At 45.7% G+C, this 21,545-nt stretch overlaps 1 protein-coding gene across 1 annotated transcript in view; it reads left to right on the top strand.

Moving 5' to 3' along the window:
• Nucleotides 1-21,545, top strand: part of LOC142057380 (unconventional myosin-X-like) — a 93,768-nt gene that overhangs the window by 17,544 nt on the left and 54,679 nt on the right. Inside the window, exons 3-11 of the mRNA XM_075093277.1 lie at nucleotides 2,667-2,825; nucleotides 7,036-7,223; nucleotides 7,474-7,608; nucleotides 12,370-12,494; nucleotides 13,860-13,873; nucleotides 14,519-14,603; nucleotides 15,746-15,849; nucleotides 17,216-17,345; nucleotides 18,203-18,321. Of these exons, the coding sequence (XP_074949378.1) occupies nucleotides 2,667-2,825; nucleotides 7,036-7,223; nucleotides 7,474-7,608; nucleotides 12,370-12,494; nucleotides 13,860-13,873; nucleotides 14,519-14,603; nucleotides 15,746-15,849; nucleotides 17,216-17,345; nucleotides 18,203-18,321 (1,059 nt within the window). The remainder of the gene's footprint in view (nucleotides 1-2,666; nucleotides 2,826-7,035; nucleotides 7,224-7,473; nucleotides 7,609-12,369; nucleotides 12,495-13,859; nucleotides 13,874-14,518; nucleotides 14,604-15,745; nucleotides 15,850-17,215; nucleotides 17,346-18,202; nucleotides 18,322-21,545) is intronic.

Below are 21,545 nucleotides of genomic sequence, written 5' to 3' on the forward strand. Positions count from 1 at the left end.
TCTGCCTGAGGAAGGGTGAGCTGCTAGGAGCGCCGTGATGGGCAAGGGTATTCGGTGAACCTCCCTGGCCTCAGGGACAGATAGGTGTCAATTTGGCCTTGGCTAGGGTGTCAATCTGGCATCAGCCTGCTCCTACAGTGAGTATATTTCACCTATGCAGTGTTTCTGTCCTGATGGTACCAGAGCCAATGCCCTCCTCATCCACTTCTGCTGCACTCCTGCCACAGCACCTGCTTAACTCTTTGAGGATCTTGGGCCAGATTTTTTTTTAGGGAAGGATGACTGAATAACACCACTCAGGAGGCTCAAGACAGGTTTAACAAGTGATGATCTAGTCCCTGCTAATCATTTAGTCTTGTATTTAGGCCCCCTGTTGCTCTTCAGGGTCCCGTTTTCTCCTGTGCTGTCTACAAGAGCAAGTAAACAAGATCTGACCCATCACAGTTATTTTTCATGCATAGCAGTCTCTTGGTGCTGCCAACCACCTGGTCTCTTTTGGGACATTTGTCCACTCAGGTTTTTCCCTAGGCATTTTCTTCATGTTTCTCTAATGGCCACAAATGCTGACAATGCAGTGGTAAATGAGTAAGTGCCAGGCAGATGTAAGCAAAGGTCACGTCATACCATTTTGGACTTATCCCCTTCCAAAATTTGTCCAAGTCAGCAGAGAAAAGAGAGCCAGGGTGGTTTGCTGCCTCACGGTTTGCAAGTGCTGTATTGGCTTTGCTCCTCACAGAGTCCAGCTGATGATGTGCATTTGCAGCTTGTACTCTCCCCTGAATTTAGTTGTCCCATTCTCCCTTCCTGCTCCCTCAGTTCTCTTGTGGAAGTGCCTGGGGCCTCTGCTCTGAAGAAAAAAAAATTGATGTGGTGGGTTGTTCCTTTTTTTGGCGTCCATGCTTGCAGAGTGGGGGTTCTGCGGCCAGCAGAGTTGTACCTCTCTGATACCCAGCTGCAGAAGTGGTGCAGAGAAGACCAGGGATGCCAGTGAGCTGTAGTGGACTGTTCATGAATATGAATGATGTATTTTTTGAAAGCTCCTCGCCCAGTGAGAGAATCAGGCTGTGGGGCAGCCTCCCAGTGAAAGAGATCAAGTCCGTGTCACATTGGGTGTGACTAGTCAAACTTGGGGCAAACACACCTGGGGAAGCGAGCCTGCTTCTTCTCCCCAGCTCCTTCCAGGAACAGAGCAGTTGATTTGATTGCACGCACTTTTGCAGGCATCTTGTAAAGAGATCCTGCACCAGGGAAGTCTTTTCCTATATTGGCGAGGATGCAGGCTTGGAGCTGAGCTGGGAAGGGGTGCTCGCTGGGCACCTGCAATGCGCTGCAGCAGTGAGCGCCCTGCAAGGGACTAACAGTGTGGCTTGCTGGAGGGGGCAGGGTGACCTCATTCTGTCTTCAGCCTGCAGCTGCGTGGCTGGCCTCTCCCTAGCAGTTACGGCAGCCCAAGGACTCCAGGAAAGCAGGCAGGAGAAACCAGTTAGATCAACACTATAGATCATGGGCTCGTTCTCTAAGGGGTCAGTCAGTTTCTTGGTGGCACCTGGAAGGGCTGAGAAGCATGAATGGAAATGAGGTAGAGACCAGAGCCCCAGAAGGGAAAGAAAAGCCCAAGTTTCTTTGGGAGGGTTACTGTGGGCCAGTTTGCTTCTCCAGGCTGCCGGTATGAAGTCTTCCATCTGTCTTGGGTCTTACCACAGCTTGGGATGCTGGGTGGGAGATGGCACATGGTTTAATCCAAGAGTGGGAAGCAACTGAAATAACTTTTGTGAAATGCCAGCGTCGTGCCTGAGGAGGAGGAAAGGAGGGCTGGAATGTGGCTATGGTGGAGGGGAACAGTCACATAATCTCAGCTGTGTTGAAAGGGGGTGAAGAAGATGACCCGATAGCTGAAGTGTGGGTTATTGAGGAGGAGGAAGCTCTAGCAGGAAGAAGGATGCAGCAATTGAGGCAAGAAGAGTGCAACTGCGTAGACAGAGAAGTGGGCACTTCACAGAGCAGCTGTAGAAGTTAATAGCTGTCGCTGTATGAACGCTTTGGAAGCTATGTCATGTACATACGTGCCAGCATGCACACAGGGTGTCACTGCTTTGGCTTCTCATCTGCTTTTCTTTCCTTTGCTCTTGGTATGACAGCCTCTCAGACACTCTCTGGCTGCTCCTATGGAGAGTGCAGGGCCAAAGCTGGAATGTGAATAACCTTTGCCTCAACTTCACAACAGTCAGAGATATGACCCCACCTGTGTTTTTGTGAAAGACTGTTCCTGATCTCTTGGGAGCAGCTGCCACCGTTATTCATGAGTGCAGTGTGTAATTCCTGTCTGGGCTGGTGCACCTGGAGGCTGGTGACATGCTCCTGCTCAGGGTACTTCAGTAACAATCAAGTAACCTTGCACTGATCTGTCCCTGTCAGTAGTGAGGGTGAGAGAGTGACTCTGTAGCAAAGGAAGGGAGTGTGCTGTGTGGTTTCTGGCCAGAGAGCTCAAATAGGTAGGAACAGGAAGAGAGGAATGACTATAAAAATAGGGAGCAGGTCTGTGCCTTATTCATTTCCTTTTCCAGTGCTGAAGTATAAAGCTGTGGAAAAGGGTGTGATTCTGGTAGGAAATCAGACCGTGTGCCCAGGTGTCATGCACTTATTTGTCCTTCTCCCCATTCTTCCAGGTATTCCAGTACCCCAAGGCCTCCCTTTCCAGAGAAAAGGTCTTGCCAATGCACCAGACCAGCATTGATGGGGTAGAAGACATGTCCATGCTGGGAGATCTACATGAAGCTGCCATCCTACTTAACTTGCACCAGCGCTACCAACAGGGTAACATCTACGTAAGTGCTCAAGCTGGGCCACATCCCTTCTGGCTGATGAGGGGCTGCCGCTTTACATGTGAAATACTGATTTTTAGCCTTGTTTCCTAAGCATTGTTTCATGTAGATAAAAAGGGAGGTTTTTTCTGCCTTGCCAGCTCCATTAGCCCTGTGAGATCCTACCCCTACCAGAGGGGCCTCTTTGCATCTATAGAAGAACTTCCAAAATATTAACATTCACCTCTAGGCTTTGTGGTAATTGTGCAGCTCAGTACCCTCCGTGACCATCCATGTTTTACAAGCTGGCATTCACATTTCCGAGATTCCCCATTATTACTGTTCAGAGGTTTATGTGGCCAAGCAGACTGGGAAGTGCAGTGTACACAGGTGGTTGTTGAGTATCCCTCCTGATCTGGATGAAGCTACTGCTCAACAAAAATAGGAGAGCAAACCTGTTGCCTGATTCTTCTGCTTTTTCATGCAGTTGTGCCTTTTGAGTTGCTCCGCTCTTCCTGCACGGATGAATGCTCAAAGCATTTCCTGATTTCCCTCTTAGGCTTTCAGGAAGGAGCCAAGTGTCAGGAAAGGGACTTGTGAGGGAAAAGCACACCTGGGACAAGGCACCCCTGGAGTGCTGGGATGGCGGTGTGCTCTGCTGAGACTTGGAGAGGACTAGGAGGATATATGACAGACTGCTTTACCTTGCTTTACTCTTGCCTGGCTTGTCCATGCTGTCGGCACCCAGAGTTTTTCAGATTATGACAGGAAAAATGTAAATCCCTGTGTTGCACAGCAACCGTTACCAAGGCAACCAAACCATATGCACCTGTATTCCAGGAAATTATCAATAAAGTGACCCCATTTCTGAACCACCTCCTGCACCGGGATGCAGAGGAGACTGCAAATTCTCTTTTTTGTTGCTGTAGACCCCCTTGCCTGTTGTCTGACAACAGAGCCTTGTGACCCTGTGGCAGTACCCATGTGCACGTGCTCTTTTGATGGCCCTTGTCCTTGCTGCTCTTCCTGACCTGTGTTTGATGTGTGCTCTGTTTGTGCAGCTCTTTGCCCATTTGGGTATATTCCTCCTGTTTCCCTCTTCCTCACACCTTGAAATATGAGGCAGGTTTCTCTCCCTCTTCAGTCTGTGCCTTGCGCCAGAAATGCCACACCACCAGCACTGTGACCATGTTGCAGCAGCTGTATCTCCTTAAGCCTTTCCTTTAGGTCTGTCTCCTCTTCAGCATTAGTTCTGTGGCTTCTCCATCCGTGTGTAAAGGTGTTAGAAGTTTAAATATGATGTAATTTTTTGCCTGTGCATAGTGCATGAATGTCAGCTGTGCACCTCAGATCTGAATTCTGGGGGGCTTTAAGAAGGGGCCTGACTTCTGTAATACACTGAGCGCTGGGGAGAGACCCTCGGTGAAGGACTGTAAGCCCCTTCCTGAGTGGGACTGTACCTGGGTATATGTTTGCACAATGTCTGACCTGGAGGCCACCGAACCGGACAAGTGCTGTTTTGCATTTCTGCAGTGCAGACATTAATATTGCAGCTACCTTATCACTATTAGTTTTTGCCATAGCCCTGCTGCAATCAGTTTTCAGTTAAGCAGAAATTGAGAATGTCAGCTGTAGTGCCACCTAATGACTTGCAGTGACCTGTGAATACCATGAATGTTACAGGGGTTGAGTTTGTTTAATATCATTCTCCATGGTCTCCACAGACAGAGCATAGTAGTCTAAGGTTGCAGGTGAAGCTGTACTGAGAGGAGTTATGCCTATCAATCAGGGCCAAAAATGTTTGGAAGGATATCAGAGAGATCTGAAAGAGGTGAGAAGTATCATAATTTTCTGGAAAACAAATTCACCCACAGGATGGGTAACCTGGAATACTGGTAACTAGTATTAAAAATAATAATAAATAAATAATAATAAAAATAAATAATGAGGGGACGGCAAACTGAGAACGTTAAGTGGACAACTGCTGTGAAAAGGGGCAGTTGCAGTTGTGAGCTGTGTGTCTGGAAGCATCCCACCATGAGCTCCTAAAGGGGATCGTTTCTGGTCAAGGAGTGTAGGTAGCAGTACTGGTGTGGTACCCATAATTAATGTGCTACAGGAATACTGACAATCTCAACAGTACCTTTTGTTTTTCAAATAAATATTATTCAAGCTCTACCGAACTGTTTAAGAAAATTACGTGAACACCGTAACAGTCTGCAGCATTTAAGAGTGTATCTTCCCCCTTCATTCCTGCAATTCCTGTGTCCCTTAATAAAAGTAGACCCAAAATAATGTGAGTGATGTATAAATGAGCCAGGGGCTGCACTGCCACATTTTGTGCTCTCCCTAGCTCTGCCATGCCTAACCACCCAAGTAGGATCTATTGTCTTGAGAACTAGACATGCCATACGTGGCTTGTCCTGCTCTGTAGAGCTCTCAGGGGATGATCACTCCTTTCTGGTAGAGTGGCTGGTATGTACATGATAGATGCACAAATGCTGCTGCTATTAAAAATTGTGGATAGAATTTGTCTATAAGGGACTGCAGGTGATAAGGAGACTGCAACTGGGAGATGGAGAAGTTTCCTAGGAACACATTTGAAAGAGATGGCTGTACTGGAAGTTCTAGAAAGGACTGTGGTGGTAGCTCTCTTACCTGGGAGAGCTGAAAGAGTGGAAAATGCAAAATGAAACATCTGAGAGGAAAAAATGCTGTGAAGGTCTGGGAGAAGTGGATATCTCTGTCTTGCAGTCTCTGGACAATGTCTGTTGCTCAACTGTTTGTGCAGTGCTTTTTCCAGATCAATGTTTTCTCTCTCAGTGCTTTCCCATTTTCTCCCACCTGTCTTGCAAAATATCATCCGCTTGCTTATTGCTTTCATCACCAATGAACTATATTTCTGCCCACAAAGGTCCATGTCAGAGGGTCCTCTGGACTTGTTCCATGCTAGCCTGTTCATACCAATAATGCAATTAGGCCTAGGTTTTTCCCCCTGATGATATGTGACTGCTGCTTTAATAAATGAGTCTTAGATATTTTGGTGACTACAGCATCTTAGTCTGGCTTCTGGCTTCAGAGCTTGGCATTGCGGTACGGCCTCAGATTTCATTTGGCAGGGAGAAAGCATGCATCTTTCTTTTCACCAACTGTTTTGTTTACAGCTTCCCCAATGGATGCATGTAAATCCTTGTTATATGTATGTGGTGACTCGTAGTTCATTGTTTGGAAATAATACTAGATATTGTCCCTGGCCACAAAGCTTGGCACCTACTGCAGCAATCTGCTAAGAATGGGTATTCCTGGAGTAGAGCAGCCCAAGATGTCCCTGTGAAGGAGGCCACTGCACCACCAGCAGCAGGATTTATGCTGGATGTTGACCATATTACAAAGCTATTGTTAAGTTAGGAGAGAGGTGGCACCGTTGGTCTGAACTGCAGCTCTGAGAATAACTGGATTTGAGCTGGTTGACTGAACCAAAAAAGTCATGCCCAAAAACCAAAATTAATTTCCTTCTGACTTCACAAAAGAATACATTTGAAATTCAATATTTGGGTATTTTATTTTCAATCTTACTCTTTTCTTGAACTGTAAGATTTCCAAAATAAATATTTTCAAAATAAAATATTTAGAAAATGTAGAAATGTTTTGACCTGAAATCCTGAACTTCATCTTCAGCTGTCAATTTTCATTTGGCTTACCAAATGATTTCAGCTGCTCCAAACAGCATTTCTGAGCAGAAGGAAAGAGATATGCTTTAGTGGCTCTTTGCACACATGTGTGCATGTGTGTCTCACCTCTTTGTTCAGGAGGCGCTTGAACGCTGCTAAGCCCCCTCCACTTAAGACTGTGCATAGGGGCACTGAAGGTATCTTCTGACACTCCTTCAGTCCTGGCTCTGCTTTTCAGCTTCAAGCACAGTGCAGGGTAGCTGGGTATGAAGATGGTTTCATGTTTTTAAATTGTGTAAGCTTAATTTAGCAAAGACAACAGACTAAGAACATTTTATTGTAAAGCAGCAAAATTCAAACTGCCCCATCCATACTCAGTCATGCGGCCCTTGCCCTGGGGTTTGACATTCTTTACCAAATTGGGGAGCTCTCTGCTGAAGCCCATCTTCCTTATTTAGGCTTTCTCCCTTCTCCATGAGTTATTTCAGGGTCTGGGTTTGTCGTGATTTTTTGTTTTTTTCAGGAGCTTTATTTCCTTGCTGTGTTTTGTTTTCTCCCCCTAGACAAACATTGGTTCCATCCTGGCATCAGTAAATCCCTACAAACCCATCCCTGGTCTGTACAGTATGGATGCCATAGACCTGTACAGACAGCACCGGCTGGGTGAGCTGCCTCCCCATATCTTCGCCACCGCTAACGAGTGCTACTGCTGCTTATGGAAGCGTCATGACAGCCAGTGTGTTCTGATAAGGTTAGAATTTGGAGAACCAGCTACTCCCTGACTGCATTATACACCTTGCTCCTGCTGCTCTGTTTGCAATGACATCTGCCTAAATAGCCACGCCATCCTACCCTACCTGACCCTTTGCCTGACCCCTGCTTGCCGCAGTGGAGGCGCTACGTGTTTATTCCTGGAGATGACTCCTCTGCCGCAGGTGGGATGGTCATTAGCTCGGTCTGTCCTGGATTTGTGAATGGAATGTATATCTTTTCTTTAACAGTGGAGAAAGTGGAGCTGGAAAGACTGAGAGCACCAAGTTGCTGCTGAAATTTCTGTCAGCCATGAGCCAGACCTCCCTGGGGGCACCTGCATCTGAGAAGAGCACTTGTGTGGAAGAAGCCATCCTGGAAAGCAGGTATGGTCACCCCCACTGGTGCCATGTGTCCTGTCCCGCAGAGGCCTGGCAGTCCCACGGATGCCAGCATGCTGGGGCAGCCTGCCTCTGACGGGGGCACTGCCTGCTGCACGGTGTCTGCGTTTGCGCCGTGGTTGGAGCCGAACCTGGGCAGTGAGGCTCATGCAGCTGAACGGTGTCATGTCAGGGAAATGCGGAGGTTGTGGTCTTGCTGGGATGCTTCACGCTGGCTGCTCTCCCAGCTGCTTGCGGATTAATTCAGCTTCTTTCCAATAGCAGCACAGAGTGTGTATGGCAGCTGGAGAATTAATGTTCAGGCCAAGGCTGGGATTTCTCCTTCCTTCAGTAATTATTCCTCTGTGCCTGCCCAGCTGCACCCTTGAGCTTACCCACACATCACTGTGCTGTCCCTCTTTCCAGCTCTGAGGCCTACATCTCTTGTGGCAGCAGCTGGAGGGGATGTGGGTAACATCGCTCCCTGCCGCAGGGATGGCTGTAGCAGGTTGTCCCCATCTCCCACAGCTCTCGGTTGTGGCTGTCCTCGTGGTGAGTCTCCGTTCACACTCTGACTCCTTGTCTCCTCCTTCAGCCCCTGCTTTCTCCCAGCCTCTGTTTCTGGCCACCGGTACGTCTTACCCTCAGAGGTCCTACAGGCCACCTTGCAGCTCTCTTGCTGTCCAGGCAGGTGATTTTTAAGGAGAAATGTCCGTGGGAGCTGTAAGGGGCACGAGCGAGGAGGTTTGCCTGGGGGCTGCAGCAGGGCCTGTGTGGGAGGATGCCTGGAGCTGATTGGAGCTGGTCTTGGCTGTACCTGGCACTGGGGAATAACCACCACACACCAAAACCTTGTGAAGGCGGCAGGCAGGCACGGAAGTGCGTGGCGCCCAGGTCAGATGTGTTTGGGAAGGAAACTGGCAGCCATAAGGGGATGGAGATGTGCTCTGTGGGGGATCCTCCATGCCAAAGGAGATCCTGACACCCCTGAGGGACTGTGACCCACCCCAGGACATGGATGCCCCTGAGGGACCGTGACCCACCCCAGGACCAAGGCCCATGGGTGACCCACACTGGAACAGGGACACCAAGGAAAAAGGTATCAAAAGGTGTCAGGACAACTAGAAGAGGCAATGTGCAGCTGAGGAAAACCAGTAAGAGGCAAAGAGCAGCAGAGAAAATAAGGAAGCAAAGAGCAACAGAAAGAAACCATTATATGTGGGATTTCAGCCTCCTGCGCTGCCTGCTGCCTTGCGGGGGGAGTTGCGAGGGACTGGTTGTAACCTGAAGTAAAATTGGAAGTTGAGGATAAGAAAGGGGAGCAATAGGCTCTTGACATCAGGTAAGCCTTGGGAAGAGGGAGGAAAGATGTTTATTTAAGTGTCTGTTTCTTAACACCTGAATCCATGATCAGAAGTTTCCCTTAGTTAGCAGTAAATTAAATTAATTACAAATTTCCCAACGCAAGACTGCCTGGAGGACCTTGCTGGGGGTCTTGCAGTTTGGTAGTGTCAAGGGCGAGGCTGCAGGTTGGTCCCAATTTGAGCCTGTGATAGTGGCAGAAACTTCTGGAGGAGTAAATCAGATGTCTGCAACAGGATCTAGTTGTATAATAAGCTGGAATCTTTGGAACCACCTGTGTAAAAGTGACTCTCATGCAAGTGGCATATTTCAGGGCCCAGAGAGTAGAGAGAAGGAATGTTTCCTGGAAGATGGTGACACAAAAAAGTTGCTGGTAACTGTGGTGAAAATAGCCTAAGCAGACATGCAGCATCTAATATGGCAGCTGCAAGAGCATTGCAGTCTTTAGGATCCTTACAAGCAGGGCAGCATTGAGCAGAAGGGTTGCTGCCTTTGGACCCTGTGCTCGAGAGACCGTTGTTAGATGATTTATCCTTTGCAGGTGTGCAGATTTTACCAGGCACATTGGCAAATTGGAAAAAGCTCTTAAGTGCAATACATTCACGACTCAAGATCTGCAAAATCTGCTTTAAGGTGAGCAGCTTAGAAGGCTCAAGCTGGCTTAGCAATTAAGTGCTAACTTGACTGTGATCCAGAAAGCTTATGATGCTAGGTAGGTGATTCCTGAGTCTGCAGGATCGCACATCTGTGAGGTGGTGTAAGAGCTCGTGACTCGTTTTGTCTACATCTCTAGCACTATGTGAGCTATTGCGATGCGAATGCAAAAGAAGAGAAGCTGAATGCCTGGCCCAGGCCTAGAAGCTGCTGCCACTCCCCACGAGTCTACCTCATGTGTTTGCAGTTCAGCTTTACTTGCTCTGGCAGTGGCCCTTGCTGGGTTAGCTTATGGCATATTTTTATCCTTGCACCCTAGCACATACCCAGGAACAATGCTGGATTCTTTCTCCATTTCAGACAGTATTATAAACAAAGCATTACATGAGCTTTCTCTCATTTGCTTGTGTGTTGTAACAATCATGCTTGGTGTATTTCTCAGAAATCAGGCTCTGAAAACTCCCTTGGCTGTTGATTTGGACTGTTTTCCTTCTTGAAAATATCCATCAGTCCATTAAAAGTTCTGCTAATTTTCCTCGCAGGTTTTTTTCTTGCTTGCTTCACTCTGAAGCTCCCTTTTCCATGTGGGTGATGCTGCTGACAGCATAGCCACCTTGCCTGTTATTCATCCTTCTAATCATTGAATCTTCTTTTTTGTCTTCAGCTATGTGTCTGAATCCTGGAGCTGCGTATGTTGCAATATTTCTAAAATCCAGGCTTTGCTATCTGCTGCCCTGCTAAAAGTGGTTCCCATCATTTTGAGTCCTGCAACACACCCTGCCCACATCCAGCCCAGCAACCAGCATCTCCTTCCTGATGCGCCGCTTCACCTCACACAGTTCACTGCTGCATCAAATGCCATGTTGTGATGTGCCTGCTGGCATGGGCAGTTTGCTTGGCCCAGGCACCTGCCCTTATTCCTGGCTGTATCGGCTCACCCAGCCCTCTCTGCCTTGCAGCTGCCACCAGTCTCAGACACCCACATGCCTATTTCCTCCCACATCCCTGAAAGATTTGCGCACTCGTGTGTGAGCCCATTGCCAACTAAACTATAAAGATACTTCCTTGTGCTTTGCTTGTCTAATTTAACATGATTTAGAGCCATAAAGATTGGCTGGCTGGTTACTGCACTCTCACTGCAACTCTGGTGGTCATATAACGTAACCTTGTCCTCCCTTGTTCTGGTTGTCTCCATTAATTTTTGTTGATTCATGGTGTTGGTGTGCTCAGTGGGATATTCCTGTGCTATGTCCTTATTTACATACTTGTTTCAGAGGCATGGGTCTTGGAGTTCAAATTCTCCAGGGCAAGGAACTTACCTCCTGATCTGTGCACAGAGATTTCTGTGACTGGGCTTCCTATGGTTGTAATGTATTATAACAGAGCAATTTCATTGCTATGCTTTTGTTTGTTTAAAGTGATATTTTCAAGAGATAAATTAGGAAAATTCTGCCTGAAGTCCTGAATGTTGTTGACCCTTTCCCACAACCACAGCTCTTACTTAGCTAACACTTGCAAAGCCTGAAGCTTTCAGCAAACTTGAGCAGTGTCTATAGTTGTGATTATTTATCATGTTATAGTTGTTAACTTGTGAACAATCCTGTATCTGCCCCTGTCTCAAGTGGAACCGCACAGTAGATCAATGGAGATGTTTTAGACATTTAAACAGTGTTTCTCCGGGTAAAAACAACAACAATTTTTGTTAAAAACTATGTGTGCGTTAGAATTAAACATGATTGCCTACAGGCTGTTCTTGTAGCATTTCCATGACTCCTTGCTTGTCAGGCCTTCAGATTATTTTAGAATTGGCTAAATTGCAAGAATGAATAGTTTAATCCTGGATTCAGCATGTCAATTTGAATGGTTTAGGCTATTCCCTTGTAGTGTTCTGTGCAGCAAGAACCAAACTGCACTTAACTCACTATTTTCCATGTTGTGTGGACCTCCTGAAGACAGTAAGGTGACCAGGAGACAAAATTCTTCAATTCACCACCCATCTGAAGTTTGGTGATTGATAATTTTTTTTCCCCCCCAACTTTTTTTTTTTCCCTGAAGTGGATTGTATGGCTCTCTTTGATTGAAGTTTTTCAAATCTGTAATGGGTGTATATTCCCTCTGCCTGGAAACCACGTGGCTTGTATCAACCTAAGCAAGATTTAAGTAACAACAAGTGTTTGTGTGTTCCCGTATCAAATTTCAGTAGCAAACAAATCAGTTTAGTGCTATGTCTGTCTGTTAGTTTGAAAATGTTTACTTGTGATTTTAAGAGATGACTTACACTCTCCTCTTTTCCAAAGGTAGAAACTGAAACAAAGAAGTTTAAAGAGGTTTAAAGCTACAGAGTGTTTGCCCTATATGTCTGATGCTTCCAAGAACCCTGAAAGAAAAACCATGAACCCATTTCATGGATGCTGCTGCGTTAAGCACACAACCTGGCTGTGTCTTCCCACCTTTCATTTCCTGAAGCCATATTGGAATGCCCTCAACAGCATGAATGCCAGCTGCCCATACTGATTGGGGACTGATTTGATTAACTCCAGTCCCAAAGGTTTAAAATTTATCTAGCAGTGTGTTAAATTGCTCTTGCCATCCTTCCTTGCCCTTGAGCTCTTCCTGCTTGTCCAGTCTGGTGCTGTAACAAATTAATCTCACATGGCAGTGCACACTGAGCAAACGGCAAAAGGCCAGGCGCAGGCTTTGTTTTAATGGTATCCCATCACCAATCATATCTTCATTGCCTTGTTTCTGTAGTCCCATTCTGGAGGCCTTTGGAAATGCCAAGACAGTTTATAACAACAACTCCAGCCGCTTTGGCAAGTTCATCCAGCTGCACTTCTCTCAACATGGACACATCCAGGGAGGCCGAGTAACTGATTGTATCCTTTGCTTCAGTGGACCAGAAACTGATGGAGTGAGTGAAGATGAGGTGGAGCTCAGAGTGGGTGAGGAAATCTCTCATCACAGTTCCTCAAAGCCCATTTTTAAAACTGTGGGCAAATTTCCAACTTAAAGAGGGAAGAAGTATTTGTTTTGTGGCTCTGCAGCACCTAACCCTGCCAACCTTTTGTCTAGGTACTATGTTAAGTAGGGACACAGTTTGACTTTTCACTTTGGCAATCACAACACTTGGTACTTAAATCCCTAGAATTTGCTACCTAGGAAGATCCCTTATGCTGACTGCATCCTGTTTTTCCCAGAAGAATGTTCACTTATGTTAGCTCTTCCAATGAATTAATGATTTAGAAAAGTGAGACCAAGCTAAGAATCAATGTATTCTGCACAATATTTGGATGCAGGGGAGAACAGGAATTTAGAGGGCCAGTTGTGACTCCCTGTTTTGGGCTGACCATCTCCAGTGATCCTTGGAATCCTAATCATACAATCATAGAATATCTCAAGATGGAAAGGACCCATAGGGATCATCGAGTCCAACTCCCTGCTCCTCGCAGGACTATGTAAAATGAAATCATATGACTAAGAGCATCATTCAGATGCTCCTTGAACTCTAACAGGCTCTTTCCCTGGAGAACATGTTCCAGTGACCACAAGGACAGGGAGGACTTGATATAGTCGAATTATGTTGTGCTGTGACCACTTTCTTCCCTGTATGCTCATGCACCCCTTTCCCAAAGGCTTTCACATATCTTTTGCTACGTCAGGCAGCTAAAGCTGCCCTGGCTACATTTCTTCATGTTGATGTTCAAAGCTGCTGATGACTGCAAACCACACTAATTACCACTGGAGTAGCAGCCAGGTGAATTTACTACTGTTGTAAATAACAAGCTTGGATTGTTTAGTCTCTGCTCTTTGTGCTGTCAGTAGATTAAAGATAGCGGTCTCTTGCAGAAGCAATGAGAACTGATGCAAGACTTGCTGTGTGCAATACAGACTTTCAGATTCGAGTGGCCTCTCTAATCTTTCTAGATGTCCCTAATGAGGTTCATCCTTTGTTAGGTTGCCTCACCATCGTGCAGGACCTATGCTTTATCTGACCCTGCCTTTTTTAAACATCTCTTTGGCGCATAATACCTCCTTGGATAAGGAGTAGAGAGGAGGATCCGAGATGATGTTCGGGACCACTCTTTGTCCATGTTCCAGAGCATCATTTAAATTATTTAATTATTTAATAATTTGTTGCTTGTTGCAGAGTTTATCCCAATGTACCTAGAAGATTCTTTGCCAGCCGTCAGGAGATCTGTGTATATGTTATTTGAATGTTTTCTCCTTAACATGCGGTTCAGATTTACTGGAAAAGGTAGGTATCACCTCTACTGACTGCTGGGTGAGCTCTCTCCTCATAGTATGGTGGGTCAGCACCAGTTCTCCTACTGGATGATGCTGCCTCTGTCACAGCACACAGACGTTGGCTCTTTAGGTGTTACTACTGCAACTGTCCCATCTGAGGAAGAGGATGGTGAAGGAACAATGTTTCTTCTATATCTATCCGAGCCTGTTGTCCTGTGTTTGACAAACGCCGTGCATTATAGAGAGACTCCAAGACAAAGCTGTTTACCAAGGGGAAAGGGAGAGACAAGTACCTGGAAACTCAGTTCAATAGAGAGGAATATAGGGGTACAACTCCAAATGCAGACATCTCTGCTCTGGTGTAGTTTACTTTGGACTCAGGAACTCACTGAGGAGCAGGGCCAGAACTGACAAGTTCCAGTTTGTCTGTGCACGCACTCTCTGAGTGAGTTCAGAGAAGTCTGTACGTGCTTGGTTGCACAGCCACACATGACAAGATCTTGATGTAGAGCTTAGACAACACGATCACTAAACTGGAAGAAGCCCCTCTTCTGCATTGGCCCTGGAGATTTACCTGTATCCTGGTCTTCTCTTTGTCTTTGCAACCAAAAGTATTATCTCTTTCTACTGGCTACTCCTGTATCCTTTGTTTCAGAACAGAGTGGTACACCAGAACCCCGGAGAGAGGAATTACCACATCTTTTATGCTCTGCTAGCTGGTGTGAGCGGAGAGCAGAAAGGTAATTTCATTTTCTGGGATATGCTCAGTCCTCTTTCCAGTCCAGCATGTGAAGCAGGTGTAAGCCAACTAGAGCATGGATATTTCAGGTACTTGATATATAATTTTTTCTTAAAGACCATATGGTGATTTCATGGGAAACAGAAAGGGGAGCTGAGAGAAAGAGGCCAAGGATGACAGAAATGCTATATGAGAAAAGACACTTCAGGCATTCTGAGCTGGAAGGAAAAGTCTGTGCAAAGTGGATGCGGGAGTATAGAGAGATGAAGTCATGAAGCCGGCTAGAGGCTAAGGAAGGGTAAAGGGTCTTGATTCAGATGCTGATGGGAAGTGTTCAAGGAGTTCAAAGGTTGGACTGACAGACATACTTTTACAGCAAACCTTCAGTATAGGTAATAGGAGAGATAAGAATTAGAAACACCAGCTATGTAGTGGCAGAACTAGAGTCAAAACATGTCTAGTATCTGAACAGAGGGTTTATAGCTCTGTACGTGGGGAAGGGCAAGGTGAGTCTGGAAGAGGGCATGCAGAGAAAGCTGCAGGCCGTGGAAGAATCCTCTTCGTAGTGCAGCCCCGCCTTAACAACATTTATGTGTACCTGCCCTGGGCACTGCTGAGCACTGATGGTCTTGCTGAAGAGGTCAGATAGGCAGACAGGAACTTGTTACAGTGTTTGACCGCTGCTCAGCATTGAGGATGTCTTCAGAAATCTTACTGTGACTCTATGAACTCTGTCACAAGTGGTGATACCTAATTTAGAGGTCATTACTGTATGTTCATAGTTAAGACTATTTTTCTGTACACTTTTTGAGATTGAATTTCATCTTCTGTTTTTTTTGGGTTTTTTTCTGAGTGAATTCAGTATTGAAATATTCTCTGCAACTCTGCAGCTTGGAATTTGACTGTTTTAAATCATTTTGCGTACCATCTGCAAGCTTTGTTACTGCACACCCTCCTTTTCCCCTTCCTCAGTGCATCCACTGTCTAGGTGTGGCTTTTGAGGGATATGGAATCTGTTCAGATGAGCTCTCCTTATGGTAAACATACGCACTGTTTTGGGGTACTAAAAATGAAAAGGCTGATTGCTAAATAAATTGAAAATAAATAAATTTCTCCTCCTTGCCTCTTTTTCCTCTGTTGCAGAGAGCCTCTCCCTCTCTGAGCCAGAGGCTTATCGCTACTTGAACCAGTCTGGTTGTGTGACAGATGAGAACCTGAATGATGTTGAGATGTTCAGTAAGGTCATGGTGAGTCCTGTCTTAACTTCTCCTGAACTTCTGGGCACAACCTTGTGGGCTAAATGTGCTGCAGGGTCTAGATCTCAGAGGCAGAATTTATTTGCCCTAAGCAAAAATTTGGTGTTCAATCGCTTTACTTGTTTATGGTAAAAACAAGGCTCAAAGAGTGTTTTTATTGTACAGAAATGTGGGAATTCGGGAAACAGTCAAGGGTGAATAATAATTTAGAATGATGGAGACTTTGGGGAGCATGAACCCCATCCCCCACCCCATAATGGTTCCTGGGAACCCCCCAGATGGCCTGGTGCAGGAAACCTCACACTGAGCATTAGAAGGGGAACAGTTTGGTCTGAGGGTAGTGTTCTCCAGAATTGTTCTGGTAAAGTTGTATCACCTGTGCAAATGGCGTCTTTTGAAATACCACACAGATTTCAATAGACATCTGTAACTTTACCAGAGGTTATGGGTTTAGCAGGATGAATATGCAATTCATGTTTTGTCTGATAAGTGGTTATTGGCCTGAGGGCATTATAATGTAGGTGAAACCAGGTAGGCAAGGTGAGAGGAGTCAGCTTAGGATTTCAATAGCTCCGGCTTAGGTGTGATTTAAGGGAAGGAAATGTCTCCTGAACAGCAGAGGTTTTAATGGGATATGGCGTTTACACTTCAGCTGAGGAGAGGCCTGGAGGAAAGAAGGGAACTAGAACACTAGAGTGCACCACTGACAGGGCAAATGCATTAAAACTAGGTCCTACCTCTCAAAGTCAATTTATGCCCCAAGAACCCTGGCTCACATGCATGCACTAAGACAGGGAATGTGCCATACCTCCTCATTATCTGGTAACCTGTTTCTAACCTTCTAGCAGTTAATGTTGAGAGCCTGGATTTAAACATTGCTGCATAAATCTTACTAGACTGAATTAAGGGGGTTATAAGGATCAGAGTGAATTAAGTAAATTATATGGATCTGTCCTTCAGGGAAGACAATAAAGCAGAATGTGGAAGCAGTCCAGTGACATCTGTAACCTGTACTGCCAGTGAATCCTTCAGGGAAGGATTTTTCACACAGGCATAAACAAACACGTTCTTCCTGTAACAGACCGGCAACAGCAGCAGTAAAGTCCTATTTGAGGATAGGGCAAATGCCCACCTGCCTTAGATGGGGATGGGGTAAATGAAGGAGAGAATGGGAGACAGTGAAGATCATTGACGGATGTATAGCTGAGAGAGGGGCTCTGCCATCCCCAGTTTCACTTTGATTCATGATTACTATAATTCTGAGTTTTACATCTTACACGGGCTGGGCACGAGTGTGGTGGTTGCATTGTACCGTGGCCGTACGTACAGCCAACACTAGCTGTATGGTTTTGCATAGACTGCCATGAGGGTGGTGGACTTCAGCACTGAAGAAATCAGAGACATCTTCAAACTTCTTTCTGGCACGCTTCATCTGGGAAACATAGAGTTCATGACAGCTGGCGGGGCCCAGGTTACAACAAAAGTGGGTAAGTGGGACCCTAGCAACTTGGTAGACCACACAAAGCCCCATAAGGCCCCCAGCAAAGCTCAGTCCGTCGTCCTTTCTCCCTCTGCTATGCTGGTCTGCAGTGCCTTTGCCAGTAGATTCCCTCAAGTTTAACCCTGCAAAGGCATTGCCCCAGGATGCATGGCTCCAGAGCACTGTAATGATTTAGCTGGGCTGAGGCCCTGTGATCTGTTTGTTCTGGATATTCTCAGACTGAGTCCACAGTCTCACAGTTTCTCTTTTGTGTTGAAAGAGCAGGAAGAAATAGGAAGAGGGGGGAGTTTGAGGTAAAAGTAGTCTGTTACAGGGTTTCCCACATCTTCCTTTAAAGCATCTGCTAGTGTGCACTCTGTTACAGTTATCCAATCTGAGCTGGTCTAGTAAGGTGAATCCCTAAACAGACAGAAACAATAAATATGTATTAGAAGTGCTTCAAGTCTTAAGTTAACTACCTTCTTCATATTCAGGTTTAGCAATCCCACTCTCAGAGTGCACTATTGTGCCTTTCAGAAAACATATCTTCTCATTTAGTAAATATTTTGCTGGTGCTGAGTTTTATGCAGTGCTTTGCTCTTCCTGTTGTCAGCAGAAAGGCGGACTTATGTGAGTGTCTGACTGTGGGCTATAATGGCTGCTGACCCTGCCTTAGACTGGATATGTGAGCCTACAGCTTTGGGTATACCAAAATTAATCAAGAAAAGGGGAGTGTGTTTTGTGGTGGGACTTAGTCACTTGCCTTGTAGGATGGGATTTCCTTACTGAGCTGCAGAATATGGATACCCCATGAGTGATGGGGATCTGTGCAGGAGAAAAGAGTGTGTCCTCCTTTGTTATTAGTGCTGAACATTGCCAGTGACCTCCTGGGCTTAGACGCCTTCCAGCTTTCTGAAGTACTGACGCAGAGGTCCATGATTCTGCGTGGGGAAGAGATCAGCTCCCCTCTCACTGTGGAGCAGGTAAGTGTCCTAGTGTATGCTACTGCTTCTGCCACTTCTGCATTTCCAGGCCCTCTATCCCTCTTGTATCATCCATTCAAGTTTAGGGTTTCCTCTTACACGCCCTTCATGCTCAGATGCGTCTTCAAGTTTTTTTACCTGTGTTGGTAGTTCAGGTCCCAATGTTGACTTTGCTTTTTAGGCTTTACAGGGGAGTTTACTTGCAAATAGCAATGCACAGTACTGGTTTTAAATCACCTTCACTCACCAGGAATTGGTCATGCTTGTGTCATGCTGAAGGTACATCAGATGCTTTGTGGTAATTGTGTGTGTGCATGCTTTTACCTTGCAGAACTCCCAGGTTATGCTGCATTTACTGGAAGATAAAAGCTTGCACACAGTTACCATAAAGCATCTGGCAGATAGTAAATTGTTACCCCACAGTAGCTTCTTTGTGTATCCATACAACAGCAAAGGAGGACCAAATAAACTGATATGTAGTTCTCATCTTCTGAACCTGTACTGCATGCTGGAGGCAGTCCTGCTTATGTGTTACAGTTTTCTGTGGTTCATTACCCTGTTGCGCCTACTATAACTTGTGGTGTTGCTGATCACTTGAGGGCACTCTTGGTGTTTTAGGTTCATGCAGAGATAACTGTAGAAAATCTTCTGTCATTAATAAAATGGAAGACACTGGGAAACAAGGAATAATATTATTAGGATGAAATAAGCATAGTGTTACAGCAAAATGAACATCTCTAATGGAAATCTTGTGCTGGCATGGACTGCAGAGCATTATCAAGCCAACCCCCTACATTGGCAGAGAAACCAGAGTTATTAGGCTCTCTCTGATGGATGTCTGTCTAACTTTCTTTCAGATTTCCCATGGAAGGAATTTCACAGGCTCTCTAAGCACCCTGCTCTAGCTGCAGTGGAGTCTGGAGCTGAAAAGATTTTCCTCATATTTAGATTACCTTTGACATCCCAGCTGTCCACCTTATAAGCTTCCACTTCTGTGAAGTTTTTCACGTGGGGTTCTGTTTTCTGAGCTAAACAATCCAGTTCCTTCAATGTTTCCTTATAAGTAATTTTCTAAAGCTCTTCTTCTGTCTCTGTTTTCCCACATCTTTCAAGAAGTGGAGTGCCTATAACTGGACACTGTATTCAAGCTGAAGTCTCAGCAGTGCTCGTTTCAGCAGAGTAGTTGCTGCTTTTCTTGCTGCAAACATGCCCACTAATATATCACAAACCAAGCTTTGCCTTTAAGTAATGGTATCTTTTTTCCATAATCTGTGACCTTTCTTTGCAACAAAATTGTGTGACAATTATTTTTCAGCCTGTAGTCTGTAGTAGATATCCTCAGTATCCAGTACCGCAGTTCCTCTTCTCTGTCCTAAGTAAGACACATCTTTCTATATTGGTGTACAAGGATGGATAACAATGCCAGAGACACTCCATGCAGTCCAGAGCAACAGTTGTAGGATTTACCAGAGTCTCCCTGAACAGAGCTTTCCCTGATAGTATAGCTATTCCCGACATTTGTGCATATCGGACCCTACACTCACTGCTTGCAGCCCAGTGAAATACTAAGATTGCAAAAAAAAAAAAAAATAGTTATAGCAGGTGGATGCTACTGCTTAGCTGTCTTCACTAGGTAAACCTGTTGCACCCAACACTGGGCCTGTAAAGACTGTTCCCACTTAAGCCCTCATGTACTGTGCCCACCTTTCCCACCTGTTGCCTGAACACCATGATGGAGCTGCCAGGGACTTCCCATTGTGTAATGGGCTCGTTGCTGTCTGAGCTTTGACATTTCAGTGGGCTGAATGGATGAACTGGCGGGAAGGAGGGGAAAGCTGGGAAGAAGAAAGGAGCCTTTTCAAATCTCATTTAAGCCATATTGCGGGGAAAGCAGCTTTGCTTACAGCTGGTCAGGGAGGTCCTATTCCTGGAAAATGAGTCCACCTTACTGTGTAGCCAGAGACACTACAGACCCATCCATGGCCTTGAGAGCATTCTCAGTCCCAACTAGTAAGACAGACCATCTCATGGAGAGAAGAAATATCCAGAAAAGGCATGTGTGCCCATGCTTTGAAATGTTCTCTTCTGTGGAGAAGAGAGCTTGCTGTGTGTCCTAGGCCTTGGGCTGCTGGCGAGGAGATCCTACCCAGGAAGAGGAAGGAAGCGGAAAACATTGAGATTGGGTGAAAAGGAGAATCTTGCAGGCTGGGCCTCAGGAGGTTGCTGAGAAGGGACTGGGAGGATTCAGAGGCAGTTGGCCTGTACCATCAGCAAAGCAGAACAGGAGAGGTCACGTTATTCAGGCCTGCAAAACAAATGAGGATGAAGGTGCATATAGAAGATCTCTGTCATTGCTGGTCAGGCCTACTGAAGGAGGTACGCTGGTGTCGCAGGCGAGACAGAGTAGACAATGTGTAGTTGACCTAGGTACTGCAATGGTTATGAAATGAAAAGATTATAGTTTTTGCCCTACTTGATTATTTCACATACTTTCTCACTCACCCCTCAGCATTACGTTCATTAGATGTCAACTTCTTTTCCCATTAGGAAGATCACTGCTTGTCCAGGAGGGTCAAGCAGAAAGTTTTGTTGGTTCATGTTCTGTAGCTCCTTGCAGTTACCAGTCTCAGGAACTACCAGCCAAGATCCTTGGACATACCCTGACATTTGTCTCCACATGTGTCTGATCTCCAGGATCTTTCCCTACTTCCAGCATCTTTCTTCCAGTCAAGATCTTTGCCGCTTTCTTTTCTGCCCCCTTTTTCTACTCTCTGGGATCATGTCTTCTTCATGGGAACCTTTATTTTTGGCCTTCTCTTCTTTCCAGAATCCTAAGCCCAGGTTTCCCAGTCTAAATAGTGTATGTGCAAAAGGACAGCATTCAATCACCATCCTAATTGTGGTTCTGTCTCATGTCTCTTTATTAATTGGAAGATCTGGGGCATGCCACTTTTGTTTAGTCCAAGTGTTATCAAAACTTACAACCAGCCCATTCCTGTTACAGCTATCAAGTAGCAGGCTTTTGCTTGAGATTTCAAAAGTTCCATTTCAGACATTCATGTGCACGCTTACATGTACCCAATTATCTACTGCCTGATAATGATCACAATTCAAGTTATTTTTTCCACCTGTGACACTTGGTTATGATCACTGTATAGAATGTTGGGTCAGCTCCCGAAAGGTCTCGTAACCTGTGCTCTTCAGGGGCATGCATCCTGGCTGTT

The sequence above is a fragment of the Phalacrocorax aristotelis genome, chromosome 5 (assembly GCF_949628215.1).
Source record: "Phalacrocorax aristotelis chromosome 5, bGulAri2.1, whole genome shotgun sequence".
NCBI lineage: Eukaryota > Metazoa > Chordata > Aves > Suliformes > Phalacrocoracidae > Phalacrocorax > Phalacrocorax aristotelis.